This window comes from Rhinoderma darwinii, chromosome 7, assembly GCF_050947455.1.
Source record: "Rhinoderma darwinii isolate aRhiDar2 chromosome 7, aRhiDar2.hap1, whole genome shotgun sequence".
In the NCBI taxonomy this organism is placed as follows: Eukaryota; Metazoa; Chordata; class Amphibia; order Anura; family Rhinodermatidae; genus Rhinoderma; species Rhinoderma darwinii.
The window spans coordinates 36,087,878-36,103,357 of NC_134693.1; the positions used below are offsets into that span (position 1 = coordinate 36,087,878).

The following is a 15,480-nucleotide window of genomic DNA, read 5'->3' on the forward strand; positions in this document are numbered from 1 at the left end:
TATGGACCACCCCACAGTTATATACCCAAGGGGTATACGGCGGAGCAGACACTCTTTTACCTTCTGTTACACACATGGGTAAGTCCCTTGATTTGACCAGTCAACCCAATACTATGCATTGTCTTTGATTATAACTGTGGGGTGGTCCATACAGCTAGGTGTACATGCTTGCCCATATATTATAGTGTGTAGCAGGTTGTAAGTGCGGCCTCCGTAACTTTACTAGAGTCATACTTGCTGGTTCATCTTTTAATTTATATATTGTTTGTCCTAATAAAATTTATAACTTTTTATATATTGATACATTGGCGTCAAAGGCTCTTTTGTCTCTTTGTGTTATAACTATCTGTGTATGGAGCTGCCTAGATGATTTTGGGGGGACAGTGGTGCTTCAATGCAGTCTCCAGCCATTAATACAACTCTGTTTGGAGTCTATATATTTAAGCAAATAAAAAATGTCTTGAGCGAGGAGGGCAAGTCCTTCAATAGATAATTTAACCTTCATACATAAGTTTGTCATGTATTCCCTTAGTATATTTGTTTCAGTGTTTATCATTAACCTATACTCTTTCACTATTGCTGTTATTCTCACCTGTCCACAGGCCAGACCCATACCCCTTTCTCCCATGCCATGGGGACAAGAAAGATTTAACTCCAGGGCATCTGCTCCAGAGACCTGTAAAATAATAATAAACAGACAATTTTAGATCCGGGGAGGATATGACATATTTATGTAAGATTGTGCACAATATGCAGGTTTACTATTGTAGAATGTTAATCCCAGAAAATTTCTCAATGCCAGTAGGGAGCCAGGTAGGAATTTTCTGCATTGGGGAAGAGTGGTAAATACTGTATGAGTTTTGCCCTTCTTTGGATCTTCTGGGATTTGTAAGTATAAGGCTGGGTATCAACAGGGCGATTTATTGCAGTTTTGTTGTAGTTTTGAAGTTTTTATTAATTGGTTTGCTCAAGCACTTTTGCGGTGCGGTTTTTGGTTGTGCGGCTGTTACAGCTGAAGCACATAGTTTCAGTGTGTTTCACCTGTATTAGCTGCACGGCCGAAAAACCGCATTGCAAAATGATGGCGAAATCGCATGCGTTTTTGAAAAAGCTTTTCAAAGAAATTAAGAAGCGCTTTAAAATTGCAAAATAACTGCAATGTAAACACTGTAAAAATGCAATAAAAATGCCCTGTGGAAACCCAGCCTAAGGGTGCGGACCCCCATAGCAGCGGCCACACACGGCCGGAACCCAGGCTCTTGCAGAGGCCCGGGGAAACACAATTTTTCTGAGTATTACCAGCACAATTGTGCGGCAATTGACAACCGCATACGGCCGCTGCTATATAGGACCGTACCCTAAATTGGTTGAATTTGGACAGTTGTCTTTAATTAAACCATTAAATATGTAACATTGTATTCTTCACCATTAACATTTTTAAATTCTTTATAGATTTTATTTACATATGAAACAAATGCTTGTTTAACCCAATGAAAGGTCAATTCTCTTAAATAAAATGTAATATTAGACAGAGAAGAGATAGAGATAAGTAAACTCAATAATTACTACATTTAATTAAGAAATAATTATCCAACAGCCATATCATCCTTATGGAAAAGTAAAGACCCCGTATAAGCTACACATTTACCTAACTGCATGATAGGGACCTATGATGCTGTTAGTTAGGGTGATTTAAGCGGCGGTGTGCCCAAAATTTGCAGCCGTCATATGGGTGCCAAAAGTCAACTATACTACACTTGAAATCGGCCTAAATCTCACTATACAGGTGATCTTATCCTGAGAGAAATGCAGTCCCCACAAGGTTTCTACAAGAGCACTATGCCAAAAGCAAAGAACATTAAAAAAGATATTGGGAAAAATGTTGTTGAAATGTATCAATCTGGAAACAGCTATAAAGCCATTTCTAATCCTCCGGGACTTTATTGAATAACTGTGAGACTTACGATCTCTATAGGTTGACAAAGTGGAACAATGTTGAATCTTCTCAGATGTGACTGGCCTGCTAATATTCCTACCAGCCGACAACGACAACTGATCTAGGAAGCAACAAAATATCCCAGAACGTACATGGAACCGTAGACCTCTCTAGCATTAGCGAAGGACAGTTACTCTTTGGACATCACAGGTCCCACTGTATCATACAATATAAATACATTCCACAGCAAGAACATTATAAAAACTTCAAATCTTGTGCTAGAAGTGTAATGATTTGGGGACTTTGCTTCTTAACAACCTAAACAATTGACCAATATTAAAGGAATTAGGCCTTCTTCATTTTAGCAAAAATGCATCCGGTTATTTGCCCCTAAAGTTTAACTGGAGCATAATTGGGTAATATAACAAGATACTGTTAGATTAATGTAAAATTAATTTGGCGAAACTGAATTGACCTGTAGATTTTGAACAACCCCTTTTAAATTAATAGGTTCCCCTGCTGCTGGGACTCCCAGAGATCAGCTGGGGGCCTCATTTAAACACTTTTTGGCTCTAGCTAAAAGATGGGGTCTTCTTTCTATTAACGCTATAGCCTTAATATAGCATTTGGAGAGGTGATGTCAACATAGGATAGCCTCCATAAAGTTTTAGATTGGCCTAGCCAAATCTCTCAGCTTACCCCAATTGAGATGCGGTGAAAAGACCCAAAGGAAATACTATGGAGAAGACCTATTCAGTAAAATATAATGTTACGGCCGCGATCACGGACCGTAACCTCCCCTTACCTGCCTCCCGCAGGTCTTCCTCTTCCTGCCGACATCTCCCTCCCCAGAGACGCCAGCACATGCGTCTGCTCTGTCCCGCAGTGTTCACTAGAGGGCGCGCGCTGGTTCCCGACCTTAAAGGGCCATTGCGCGCATATGTAATTAACTAATTATACTCCGATCATCTTGAACTATAAAAAGGGTCCTGCCCTTTCGATCCTTGCCTGAGCATTGTTTGTAATTCCCATGTTAGTCTTGAAAACTGTTCCTTAGTGTTACCCTGTTCCCAGTGTTCCCGTGCCCTGCTACCTGTATCCTGTATCCCATGCTGTGTTATTGTTCCTGAGCCTGTTTAGTGATTGGAGTCTTGTCCTGCTGCTCCTGCTGTCGTCCGCCACATCTGGCGCAACCTGCTACACCTGCTGTCATCCGCCACGTCTGGCTCAACCTGCTGTCATCCGCCACGTCTGACGCAACCTGCTGCACCTGCTGTCATCCGCCACATCTGGCGCAACCTGCCACATCCACCTCCATCCGTGCTAAAGCCCCTGCCAATTATCTGGACAATCTCAGGTACTTTCGTGCTACATACTTCTTGTATAGACTTGTGCATTGCCTGTGACATGGCCAGCTGCCTCTCCGCTACGGTGGAGCGGCTTAGTGGGTCCACATACCCCTAGACCGTAACACATGCATATAGCTAAAATTAACAAATTGTCACACACTCACTTTTTAGAACCCCTACTACTCCTGTGCTGATAATCCCCTGCCAGTCTTTGTTTAATAGGATATAGTGACGTTCTGTACAGCCAATCACTGGCCACAGCTGTTACGTGTCACCAACATTGACATCAAAGATAGTCCCCCCAAAAAAACATAGATTGTGTGACACTGGCAAGGGCACATATCAATGTATAAACTGGAAATGTTTGCCATTCTGATTGTGACAAGCTCTGTGGAAGTCGTAATGGCAACAATTATTGGTTGTCTCCCAACATCCCAAGAAACAGATATACCTGAAAAACAGCTGAATAAAATTTTTGCCTCAAATGAGCATTTTAGCCGATCACATCTGGTCAATGCATCAATGAGGAGTTTGTCATTTGGCACAAATCATTGTGATGTTACAATGTGTTCCCAGGAATTTTACATATGAATGCGTGTAAATATATGGCAATATTTTAGCTCAATAAAAAGTTACGTTAAAATAACAAATTAAACTCCGTTACATCTATATAAATTAAATTACATTTAAAACCTATATTGCTACCACCCGCTAGCCTAATTTCTGCCCCTTTATGTATTTCATTCTGCTTTTGCTATTATCTTTATAATTTTCACGTCATTATAATTTTTTTTTATTGGTGCCACATTTAGTACATGAATTATAATTTTTCTTCATTATGTAGATAAATATTTAGCTATGTTTGCTAGAATGTGTTAATTATAAATGACCTAGTAACGAATAGAAGCCTTTAAAGAAAAACATGTCATATAGTTGATACTGCATGCAGAATGTAAACTCGACCCCATGGAATGAGGATTAGTACCACATGGCGGGAGGATTACCCCACACTGTGCTTTTGTCTTTCACATAATACAAACCTCGCTGGAGCAAATAACTACAAGAAGGTTACAGCCTGCAAAAGCACTCATCGCACATAGACGTGTGAAGGATTTACAGGTTCTTCCTCATGTAAATGTGATGGTGGTTTATGTGCTACTTGTTGTATGTCAGCAGCTCTGCTAATTCTCGAAAGAATAACGGGTCACAGAAATTTTTGGACATATGCTAATACAGATGTAGTAGTGTGAAGCATGTCTTCAATTCAATGTCATATCACAATGAGTTAGTAATGGTTTATATGTGAATGCAAGTTTATCTACTGTATTATTTTAACACACAAGCTCTATTGACAAGCTTTATTTCAGTTTTTTGGGGGTTGTTTATTAATTAGAAACATTTATCTAGATCCAGATTTTTGTGAAATGCATTCATATTATAAGTATTGTTGTTCACATTATAGTTAAAGAGAACCTGTCACTAGGTCAAATAAGTTGTACTGGTTTACTGACCTGAAAAGCGCTGTCTCTCTGATTCCAGCGCTGTTTGATTTTTTTTTGCCCTAGAACCACCCATTTCAGAGATATGGACCAAAGTTGTGTTGGCTCCCTCTATCTAATTTGATGTAGTTAGCCAACAGGGCGTGAACTACCCTCAAGTTGCCTTGCGCTGATTGGTCAGCATCAAGGAAGGGGAAGCTAGCTCCACCCCATTGGCTAACTACAGCAAATTAGCATATAGGGAAGCAGCGCAACAGTGGCCATATCTCTGGAATGGGGAAAAAACAGGAAAAAAAAACAAACAGCGCTGGAATCAGGGAAACAGAACTATTCATGTAAAAAAAAAAAATCACCACTAAAATAGAATAGGATTCTACATTGAACCCCTTGGATGTTGTGGTCAATAGCGGCCGTGGCACCTAATGGGTATTACAGTGTATTGCAATGTATTATAGAAGCAATCAGGGGATGGCACGGTCAAGTCCAACAGAATGTCCCAGTTGTATTATAGCCGACAACCCACGCTTTGATCCTGGCCATTTAACCCCTTGGATGTTATGGTGAATAGTTTTACAGTGTATTGCAATGTGTTATAGAAGCGATCAAGGAATAGCATGGTCAAAAAAAAGTTAAATAAAATTTTCATAAAAAAAATAAAAATCCAAACAAACATTTTTCAACTACACATAATTGATATTGCCACATCAGTAACAACCCGTAATATAAAATTATTTCACATTACAAAAAACACAATTGTATGTACACCAAAATGACACCAATAAAAAATACTACTTGTCCCACAAAACATAAGCCATCATCACAATTGTAAAATGGTTATGTTTTGTGTGACCTAGCATAATTAAATTAATATTTAATCACTGGACAAACCCATTAAGGCCAAAACTAAGTTACACACTTAAGGGATTAAAGGGGTATTCCCATCTCAGACATTTATGACATTCACAGAAATGCTCTGGGACCTCCACCTATCTCAGAACAGCGGTCCCAGAGTGTTCCCAGCTGTTTGCATAACTCTGATAGTAATTCATGGAAAGAGCCACACACACGCGCAGCAACCCCTCCACTCATTCCCCACCCGGATGCGGCATTTAGTGGCTGCCTCACCAGATGAAATGGGTTACCCCATTCCCATAAATGTTAATGAGGGGAATATTCCCTTAAGAAAAAAGTTGTACATTTGTCAGCTCTCTAGGTGGGGCCCCTTCCAAGTTCTGCTATGATTTCTGTGTACTTCCCTGCCTATCACCCACCCTTTCCATAAACATGTAAAACTAAGACGTCATCCTTATCGGTGAAGCGTTTTCTATTTTTTATTTTAAACCTTTTTCTTTACTATAAAAACGAACCCATAAATATATTTAGCTATACATATGGAAGGTAACACAGAATATTAATTATCAGATTGGATGCCTTTAAATAACATGAAATACAATGCACCCTGAAGTTATCAAGAACAATTCCATTGAAATACTATTTGTGTCATTCGTTGTGATGTCATCAGTGGCGGTTCTGACCAATATAAGAATTAATTTAGCATACAGTGCACTGTATTTCATATTATAGACGGCCCCATCTGCAATTAATAGTGAAATCATCCTGCGTGATTTAGCTTGGGTGGCTGCAATGACATACCGCATTATTCACAGCCAGAGCGCCCTTATGTCAGCACAATACAAACTGAGAAATGGCGTGCAAATGAGGCTTAGATTTAATATATGTAATCCATTTTGTAAGTGGCCTAAACTACTACTTAATGCCCTTGCTATGCTTTCAGCTCTTGAACCCTGCTTAGCATGGCACTTTACATAGAGATTTATTGTTTAATCAATAATGCACAATTGACCACTTTGGTACAGGACAGGTTGGTTCTAAATTGCCTTGGTGTGCACCAGAGGTCTACCATTAGGGGTAAATTGACACTTAAGATAGAAACTATAAACCAATATATACTATCACATCCAAACTGTAGATCTCCCAGTAACCCCTCTATGCACATTAAATGAAATATTGGAAGCATAAAGTGGATTTTAAATATGACTGTAGTTTTAAACATGCTGTAATACAGTCCATTGAATTGTAAATTTACAGAACAACCCCTCCACCCATACCCAAGCCTTCTTTTGCAAATTGGCTGCCATTAAGGATGAAAAGAACACTAAGCATTGCAGCCTTATAAAGGAAGAACAGGCAACATAATAAAGGCATTCATCATAGTCTGTTTAAAGTGGCAAAGCTCTTGTCAAGCTGGATTTTACAAAAGATTTCATGGTCTATTAGGTAAATACAGGTACAAAATGGACCTAGTCCTGAAGATCAGAAAGCCAATTACTGATTATGTTTAATTTTATTCCCCTAAATCCCCATAGTGTTTTTTCTTTCCTTGGTAGGTTTTTCAATGTAAGGAGCACATGGAAAGTAGGCAATATATAGTTAAAACACTTTATGAAGCAAAACCAATTAGTGGTCCATTATGCTTAGCTTATGTGAGAGTATAAAGAACTAAGCCATTTATAGCATTTTAATGTAGTCAAAGCAGGGAAAGTGCAGGGGATTAGTATGCTGGTGCACTGGGAGGATTTAACTATTTTCCAGCAATGTATGTGGTAGCTCCATTATGTAACGACTTTTGTTATATTTCCGAGATCAAAGTGCAATACAATACATAGATATCTAGGAGTAGATATAGCAATACAATCATTGCAAGTATCTTGGGTATGCAGCTCCAATACAGACCTATGTGTCTCCATGGTTACAGACTTTAAAAAAAACAACATACTTGCCTACTTTAAAGAATCATTTTTAGAGAGAGAGTTGAGATGCTGATCATTTTGCACCCTCCTTTAAACAGTGTCATCAGAGTACCTCCCAATAAACAGTACCAGCATACTACAATCCGTTAATAATAGCGCAATCAGCATACCCTCTTATAATGAGTGCCAGCAGACTTTCACCCAGTAGACAATACTGCCCCACATAAACCATGCCACATATTACTCTCCTTCCTACATAGCTATAGAATAATGTCATAACATTCTTGTTGCCTTCAGTGGCCATGAGGGGTAGCTCACTAGATACTGTATATATTTACACAGTTTCCATTGAATAAATACATACAGTATACAGCAAGCTCTTACTAATGGCAGCTGCCTATAGCCTTTGCAGAAGACCAGCTTGCTCTGCTAGGGAACATTTAGGGAGATTTTCAAACAGACAATCTGGTAGAGAAGGCAAGTATGCACACACCCTGTGTGTAGTCTGACCATGCAGTAATAGGTTAATCAATGCCCTCTTTCCCCAGCTTCTTACTAATCTAGAGACATAAGGAAGACCGCAACATGTTACTGTAGGATAAGACAAAAACAGGATCTGAGCGACTTGGACAAGGGACAAATTGTGATAGCTAGTCGACTGGGTCAGAGAATCTACAAAACTGCAGGTCTTGTGGGGCGTTCCCGGTATGCAGTGGTTAGCACCTACTAAAAGTGGTCCAAGGAAGGACAACCAGTGAACAGGCGACAGGGTTATAGATGTCGATGGCTCATTGATGCATGTGGGGAGTGAAGGCTAGCCCGTCTCAGGCGATCCCACAGAAGAGTTAGGCTGGGTTCACAGAGTTTTTTGCAGGCGGAAAATCTGTCTCAAAATTCAGTTTGGAAGTTTGAGGCAGATTTTCCTCTGCCTGCACGCAGATTTTCGCTGCGTTTTTTGCGGCATTTTTTGCCCGCGGCCATAGAGCGCCGCGGGCATAAAGCGCTGTGAAATACGCTTTCTCTGCCTCCCATTGATGTCAATGGCAGGTCAGAGGCGTAAACACCCGAATATAGGGCATGTCCCTTCTTTCTCCCGCGAGCCGGTTTTACCGCTTGCAGGAGAAAACCGCCTCTGCCTCCCATTGAAATCAATGGGAGGCATTTTTGGACGGTTTTTGGCGAGTTTTTGCGGCGCGATTTCCGTGTCAAAAAACTCGTCAAAAATCTGTGTGTGAACCCAGCCATACTGTAGCACAAATTGCTTAAAAAGATACTGCTGGCTATGATGGAAAAGTTTTGGAACACACAGAGCTTTTCAGCTGATACCAAAGGACACCTTTTATTTGTAAAATAAAGCAGGGTAACTTTCCATGCATTCTTTATAGCAAGCGAGGTTCATGCAATGCTCGGACTATGAATGTCCCTTTCCTCACTGCACTCAGAGTATATCGGCGCCAATATTCTGCTGGCACGAGAAAAATACAGGTGCAACATCATCCTCTATAAACCATCTTTTATTGGTCCCAGAAGAGCATACAGGCAAAGATCCCTTCAGTATCTGGGTCTTTTTCAAAATTCTGTCGCCCTTGGATTTTTCTTGTGTACTACACAATTGGGGGACCTAATGGACCAACCCCCTCCTGTGATTTTGCATCCAGATAAACTTTCCATAACCTGGTGTTATCCTATTCTATATTTTCTCTGGAAACACCAAGAATGCAAGCAAGAAAAATTATATTTCTTCAGTGCTGCCCTGATTTATTTTCTACTTTTTGTGCAGGAAGAGTTACTGTATTGTGATATAGACATATATCAAGGAACTGTAGATAATGTACATGGAATTTCCCTCTAAAATAAATATATGAGAGAATAACAAAATAATAGCAATTCCCTAATTGGATATTATTGTAAATGGATCTTTCAGCCACAAGACTATTCTTAATGATACTGGACTCCACACACACATCCCATCATGATGACCTCTGTCAGTGGTGCTTCGACACAACACAAAGGGCACCTATAGTATATTCTGCTGTGGTAATCTGAATTCCTCCTAGACTTTTAGAATTATTGTTGAACCGCTACCCCTTGTCCTCTTGTACACAGGATCATGACACCTAATCATATATATATACAGTGGAGGAAATAAGTATTTGATCCCTTGCTGATTTTGTGAGTTTGCCCACTGTCAAAGACATGAACAGTCTAGAATTTTTAGGCTAGGTTAATTTTACCAGTGAGAGATAGATTATATTAAAAAAAAAATAAGAAAATCACATTGTCAAAATTATATATATTTATTTGCATTGTGCACAGAGAAATAAGTATTTGATCCCCTACCAACCATTAAGAGTTCAGCCTCCTCCAGACCAGTTACACGCTCCAAATCAACTTGGTGCCTGCATTAAAGACAGCTGTCTTACATGGTCACCTGTATAAAAGACTCCTGTCCACAGACTCAATTAATCAGTCTGACTCTAACCTCTACAACATGGGCAAGACCAAAGAGCTTTCTAAGGATGTCAGGGACAAGATCATAGACCTGCACAAGGCTGGAATGGGCTACAAAACCATAAGTAAGACGCTGGGTGAGAAGGAGACAACTGCTGGTGCAATAGTAAGAAAATGGAAGACATACAAAATGACTGTCAATCGACATCGATCTGGGGCTCCATGCAAAATCTCACCTCATGGGGTATCCTTGATCCTGAGGAAGGTGAGAGCTCAGCCGAAAACTACACGGGGGGAACTTGTTAATGATCTCAAGGCAGCTGGGACCACAGTCACCAAGAAAACCATTGGTAACACATTACGCCGTAATGGATTAAAATCCTGCAGTGCCCGCAAGGTCCCCCTGCTCAAGAAGGCACATGTACAGGCCCGTCTGAAGTTTGCAAATCAACATCTGGATGATTCTGAGAGTGATTGGGAGAAGGTGCTGTGGTCAGATGAGACTAAAATGGAGCTCTTTGGCATTAACTCAACTCGCCGTTTTTGGAGGAAGAGAAATGCTGCCTATGACCCAAAGAACACCGTACCCACTGTCAAGCATGGAGGTGGAAACATTATGTTTTGGGAGTGTTTCTCTGCTAAGGGCACAGGACTACTTCACCGTATCAATGGGAGAATGGATGGAGCCATGTACTGTCAAATCCTGAGTGACAACCTCCTTCCCTCCATCAGGACATTAAAAATGGCTCGTGGCTGGGTCTTCCAGCACGACAATTACCCGAAACATACAGCCAAGGCAACAAAGGAGTGGCTCAAAAAGAAGCACATTAAGGTCATGGAGTGGCCTAGCCAGTCTCCAGACCTTAATCCCATCGAAAACTTATGGAGGGAGCTGAAGATCCGAGTTGCCAAGCGACAGCCTCGAAATCTTAATGATTTACAGATGATCTGCAAAGAGGAGTGGGCCAAAATTCAATCTAACATGTGTGCAAACCTCATCATCAACTACAAAAAATGTCTGACTGCGGTGCTTGCCAACCAAGGGTTTTGCCACCAAGTATTAAGTCTTGTTTGCCAAAGGGATCAAATACTTATTTCTCTGTGCACAATGCAAATAAATATATATAATTTTGACAATGTGTTTTTTTTTGTTTTTTTTATATAATCTATCTCTCACTGGTAAAATTAACCTAGCCTAAAAATTCTAGACTGTTCATGTCTTTGACAGTGGGCAAACTTACAAAATCATCAAGGAATGAAATACTTATTTCCTCCACTGTATATATATATATATATATATATATATATATATATATATATATAATTTTTTCACAAAAATATAGACCTATATAGTATATTATATCCGGAACTCCTACCTCAGCCATTTGAGACAGTTCTGTCCAGTCATCTTTATTGTAGCTGCACATAATACTCGCAATGATAATCTGAAATGGAATATTTGATAACAGGTTAATTCTGTTATTCATATACTTGCCCTGGTTACACATTTATGACATTTCTTTTTATACACAAAAACTTTAAAAAACAAAGGTAACCATATTTTACCCATATATATTTATGGAAGGTGACTTTTTTGTAAGACAATCTTGATACATGATGAGATCCTTGGTGTCTAGAAATGGTGGTATGAACAGAGATAATGATGCAGAGAACAGCAGGAAGAATAAACCAGTAGATACATTTTCTAGTTTCTAAGCCTAGGAGAATGGTTGGTAGTGATTGCCAGCTACCACATGTGCACATAGATTTATATAAATACCAGTGATTAAAAAATAATCTATTCTGCAAGTGGGTACAAAGTATTTCATAACCAGGAAGATTTTGTAATAATTTCTCCTAATCTTTATAAACCTCTGTTCACATCCAGTTTCCAAATTAAGTCCAGCGCATGTGCCAGGAAAGCTCCCGGCACATGTGCCAAATGTATGCATAGGGCCACATCATTTTGGCATATGCCAAAAGAGTTTCCGTTTTTTTAAAGTTTTTTTTCTGTATAGAATAGCACAAAAGACTACGCTATTCTATACCGTAAGTGCCATAGAGACAGCCAATACACCAGCTATTGGATTGGTGAAATAGGGAAATCATCATTGTGTCATCCTCTTTCCTTTTTAGTATTTTGAAACTGAATAGAGAATACCTTTTCCACTCGCACAACAGTGTTGACAAACAAGTGTGACGCCAACCTTTTCTCCTACAAATGTTGTGAAAAAAGTCAGGAGCGAAAGAGCAGTAGGCCTTTCGGTCCCCATGTTTTTGGTGTGGTGACATGAAACAGTGTTAGGAGATCCTACTTGGATGTTTCCTATAGGAACCTATCTCAGGCAAGTCCATTATGCTGCACAGAGTAACTACTGGTGACCACAGTTACTGTGTCTAATACCAGTATGGACATTGGTCAATGTGCAGCTAAATTTCCAATAAATAATTTTGACAAACACTTTGAGAGTGGTTTGAGAGACTGCCGGCATCAAATGACATTGGTGGATTCCCATGTTCCTGTTGAGAGCTGGAGATGTTATTTCTATAGACCATACAGCCCTGTGACATGTATTGACACACTATAAGTACTTCTACAATGCAGATTTTGGAACGGCAGGACAGACTTTGTATTCCTACTGGAGTTCTTTTGTATCACCACTTAGCTACATTTTCCCTGCTGTTAACCCAATCAGACCCAAGAACTGGCAAAATTTGTCCAGTTAAGATGGAATATTCTTTTACTTTTTTAGTAAAAAGTAGTTAACAATATTTCTCTGTGCTACTATACACATCAAACAAGCGTACCAATATACTTACTTTATATGGGGAATCACAAGCTTTTAAAACCTTTTAATGAGAAGGCCTTAAGCAAACCAAACTGTTTTTGATCTTTCCTTTGGAGTACAGTGTGTCAAACAATCAATAGACCATCAAAGCCATACTTTCATATACATCAGCCAAAATAGATACAGTGAAGATAGATTGTTCTTGATAAATAGAACAAAATCAAAATGCATTTAAATAGATAAAGCCTTTTGCATGCACTCTGCGACACTCTGTGGAACTTTTCTACTTTGCCATGCTGGGTTCTGCACTTCAATATCAACACAAGTACAGTAAAGTTGTTTTAGTCTTGCACTGGATGGAATTGGAAACTATTAATCGAAGATAAAGCTTAAAATATTTTAAAACTTAAATCAACCAACTGGAGACCCAATATGGAAGTGAACCAAAAGTGATGAGCATCTGAAATACCCTCAGGTTGGGAGGTCATGACACTTTCATACATTTTTCTCATTACAAAATGTAGATCAGCTTCACCGTACTGATATTTTTGCTGAAGTTTATTTCACTATTTGCATAAAATTGGTGTTATATGTTTCCTTTAATTGGTTGGTTTGCCCATGGTCTCACGTTATTTATTAGTACTCCTCAACATGTGGCTCTCCACCTGTTCAAAACTTCAACTCCCAGCACCCAACAGGATTCGGCTTGAAAACCATAGGTTGGAGACTAAATATGAGTGAATTTCCTGAAAATTTGTTTCAGGGCAGATTGTATTGAATCAGCTGTCTAATTCGATACGGTCCATATATATTCGACATGACTCGTAAGTGCCGCGATTGCCCTGTCTGATTCTCTGATGTCTTCTAGGACTGTATCCAAGTTGGATACAGTCCTAGAAGTCATCAGAGAGTCAAACAGGATAATCGGGGCACTTGCAACTCCACCACCTAAATAAATAAATACCATACTCACCTCCCTTGGTCTCTCGTAGCGACACTTACCTGTCGGCCCCCTGAGCCTACGTACTTTTGTCCCATGTGACTGCTGCAGTCTGTGATTGGCTGCAGCGGTCACATGGGACAAAACAACATAATTTCATGATACCGGCAGGGACGCCTCACTACAGGAAACCAGGGATGTATGGCATTTTTTTTTATTCCGTCTTCTCCCCACTAACTTTTTCTAATCTGCAAAATGCCGGCTGTTTTTTGCCGATTTGAGTGAAAGGAACGCCAAAAGTTTGGGATTTTGCAGAATTCTAAACATTTTGAAAATTCGGGCTAAATTCGATCAATTTAGAATCAGTTTGCTCACCTCTATTGGAGACCATTGCTCTAGGTATTGTGGCAGGGTTAATAAGTAAATGTTTTAAGGGACTGTCTGATGATGACAAACTCTTGTTAGATTGAAGCCGTTTGGTCCCTCTTCTGACACTCCCGTCAAACTTATTATTTTGTCGGGAGAAGTTGATATCTTATGAGTGATTAACCTTTTTATACATGTACAGCAGAAGCCCTCTAGGGCAAGAACCTCTCTTGGTTAGCAGCTCTCCGCCCTGGCTCATAGAGAAGGTTCACAAGTAGGAGCCCCCCCCCCTATAATGTACATATGTGCTATTAGGGTATGATAACAGGGGTTGTCTTTGTCAGACTAATCCTTTATGACTATAATGCCAAATTTAGATTGTGGGGTTACACAAATTGTGTTGATACTTTATAGGTATAGGATGATAACAATAATAATAGAAAATCAATAAGCCATAACTTAAAGTTAGGCCTTACACGATAAACAAATTTCTGTCCATCAAGAGATCATTAACTTTGTTCAATCTCTCTCAGCTATTCATCATCTATTAAATGGCTGGTAATGGAACCGATAAACTAATTAAAAAAGAAAGAGAATTTAAATCACAATGCAAAACCTAGAACTAAGTGCAGGATAAGATTCATGTCTTGCTCAGGCGTGGTACGTTGATGCCAAGCAGTCTGTAAATAGACCTCAGTGACGTGACTAGAATATAATGCTATTGTCAGGCACATTTGAAATCAAGGCAACAATTTCTATTCCGGATATATACTAAATTTTTTATTAGGCAAAAGCACAAGCCAGTCAGAGGTGATCTGCTGTAAATTAGAAGTGACTGAGTTAGGTTTTGTCAAATTACATTCATGAAGCATGAAGGTCCTCAGGGATCCCACCAAAAAGTGAAAAGTCTGGAGTGTCTGGTGCCTTCAACAGCTGTTAATTTCATTAACAAGTTTATTAATTAGAGAAACATTGCCCTGTTTAAGTCTTTATTACAGAACATTGCACAGTAACGTTTTAAAGCTAGGGTAAAAATAAAGCATTCCCATTAACACTACTATTCTGCACAGCTGGAACTGATACGTTTGACAAGTGGGCAATTTTTACCTCCCATAATGTGCTCCCACCCCCCTAACAGGACAGTATGTGATTGTTGGCACCCAATTATAATTACTAGGTGCAGTCACCTATTGTCACTTGTTCTAAAAATGTTCTATTTCTTGTGGACTCACCATTGCCCTATTAACAGATATTGAATGGATGCCTTTCACATGAATACACAGAGTTGTCATCTTTTGGACTGCTGTGCATTTTGTAAAAAACTTAATACATGTACTAACAAGCTGTCAGATCAGGTAATCGTTTAAGTTGGCCAACAC

General features: G+C 39.5%; 1 protein-coding gene across 2 annotated transcripts in view; it reads right to left on the reverse strand.

Annotated features, from left to right (window-relative positions):
- DPYD (dihydropyrimidine dehydrogenase) overlaps positions 1–15,480 on the reverse strand; it is a 751,325-nt gene that overhangs the window by 202,842 nt on the left and 533,003 nt on the right. For both annotated transcript variants that reach the window (XM_075833172.1, XM_075833173.1), the window contains exons 15-16: positions 11,383–11,451; positions 593–676 (exon numbers count right to left, since the gene is read on the reverse strand). In XM_075833172.1, the coding sequence (XP_075689287.1) occupies positions 593–676; positions 11,383–11,451 (153 nt within the window). The remainder of the gene's footprint in view (positions 1–592; positions 677–11,382; positions 11,452–15,480) is intronic.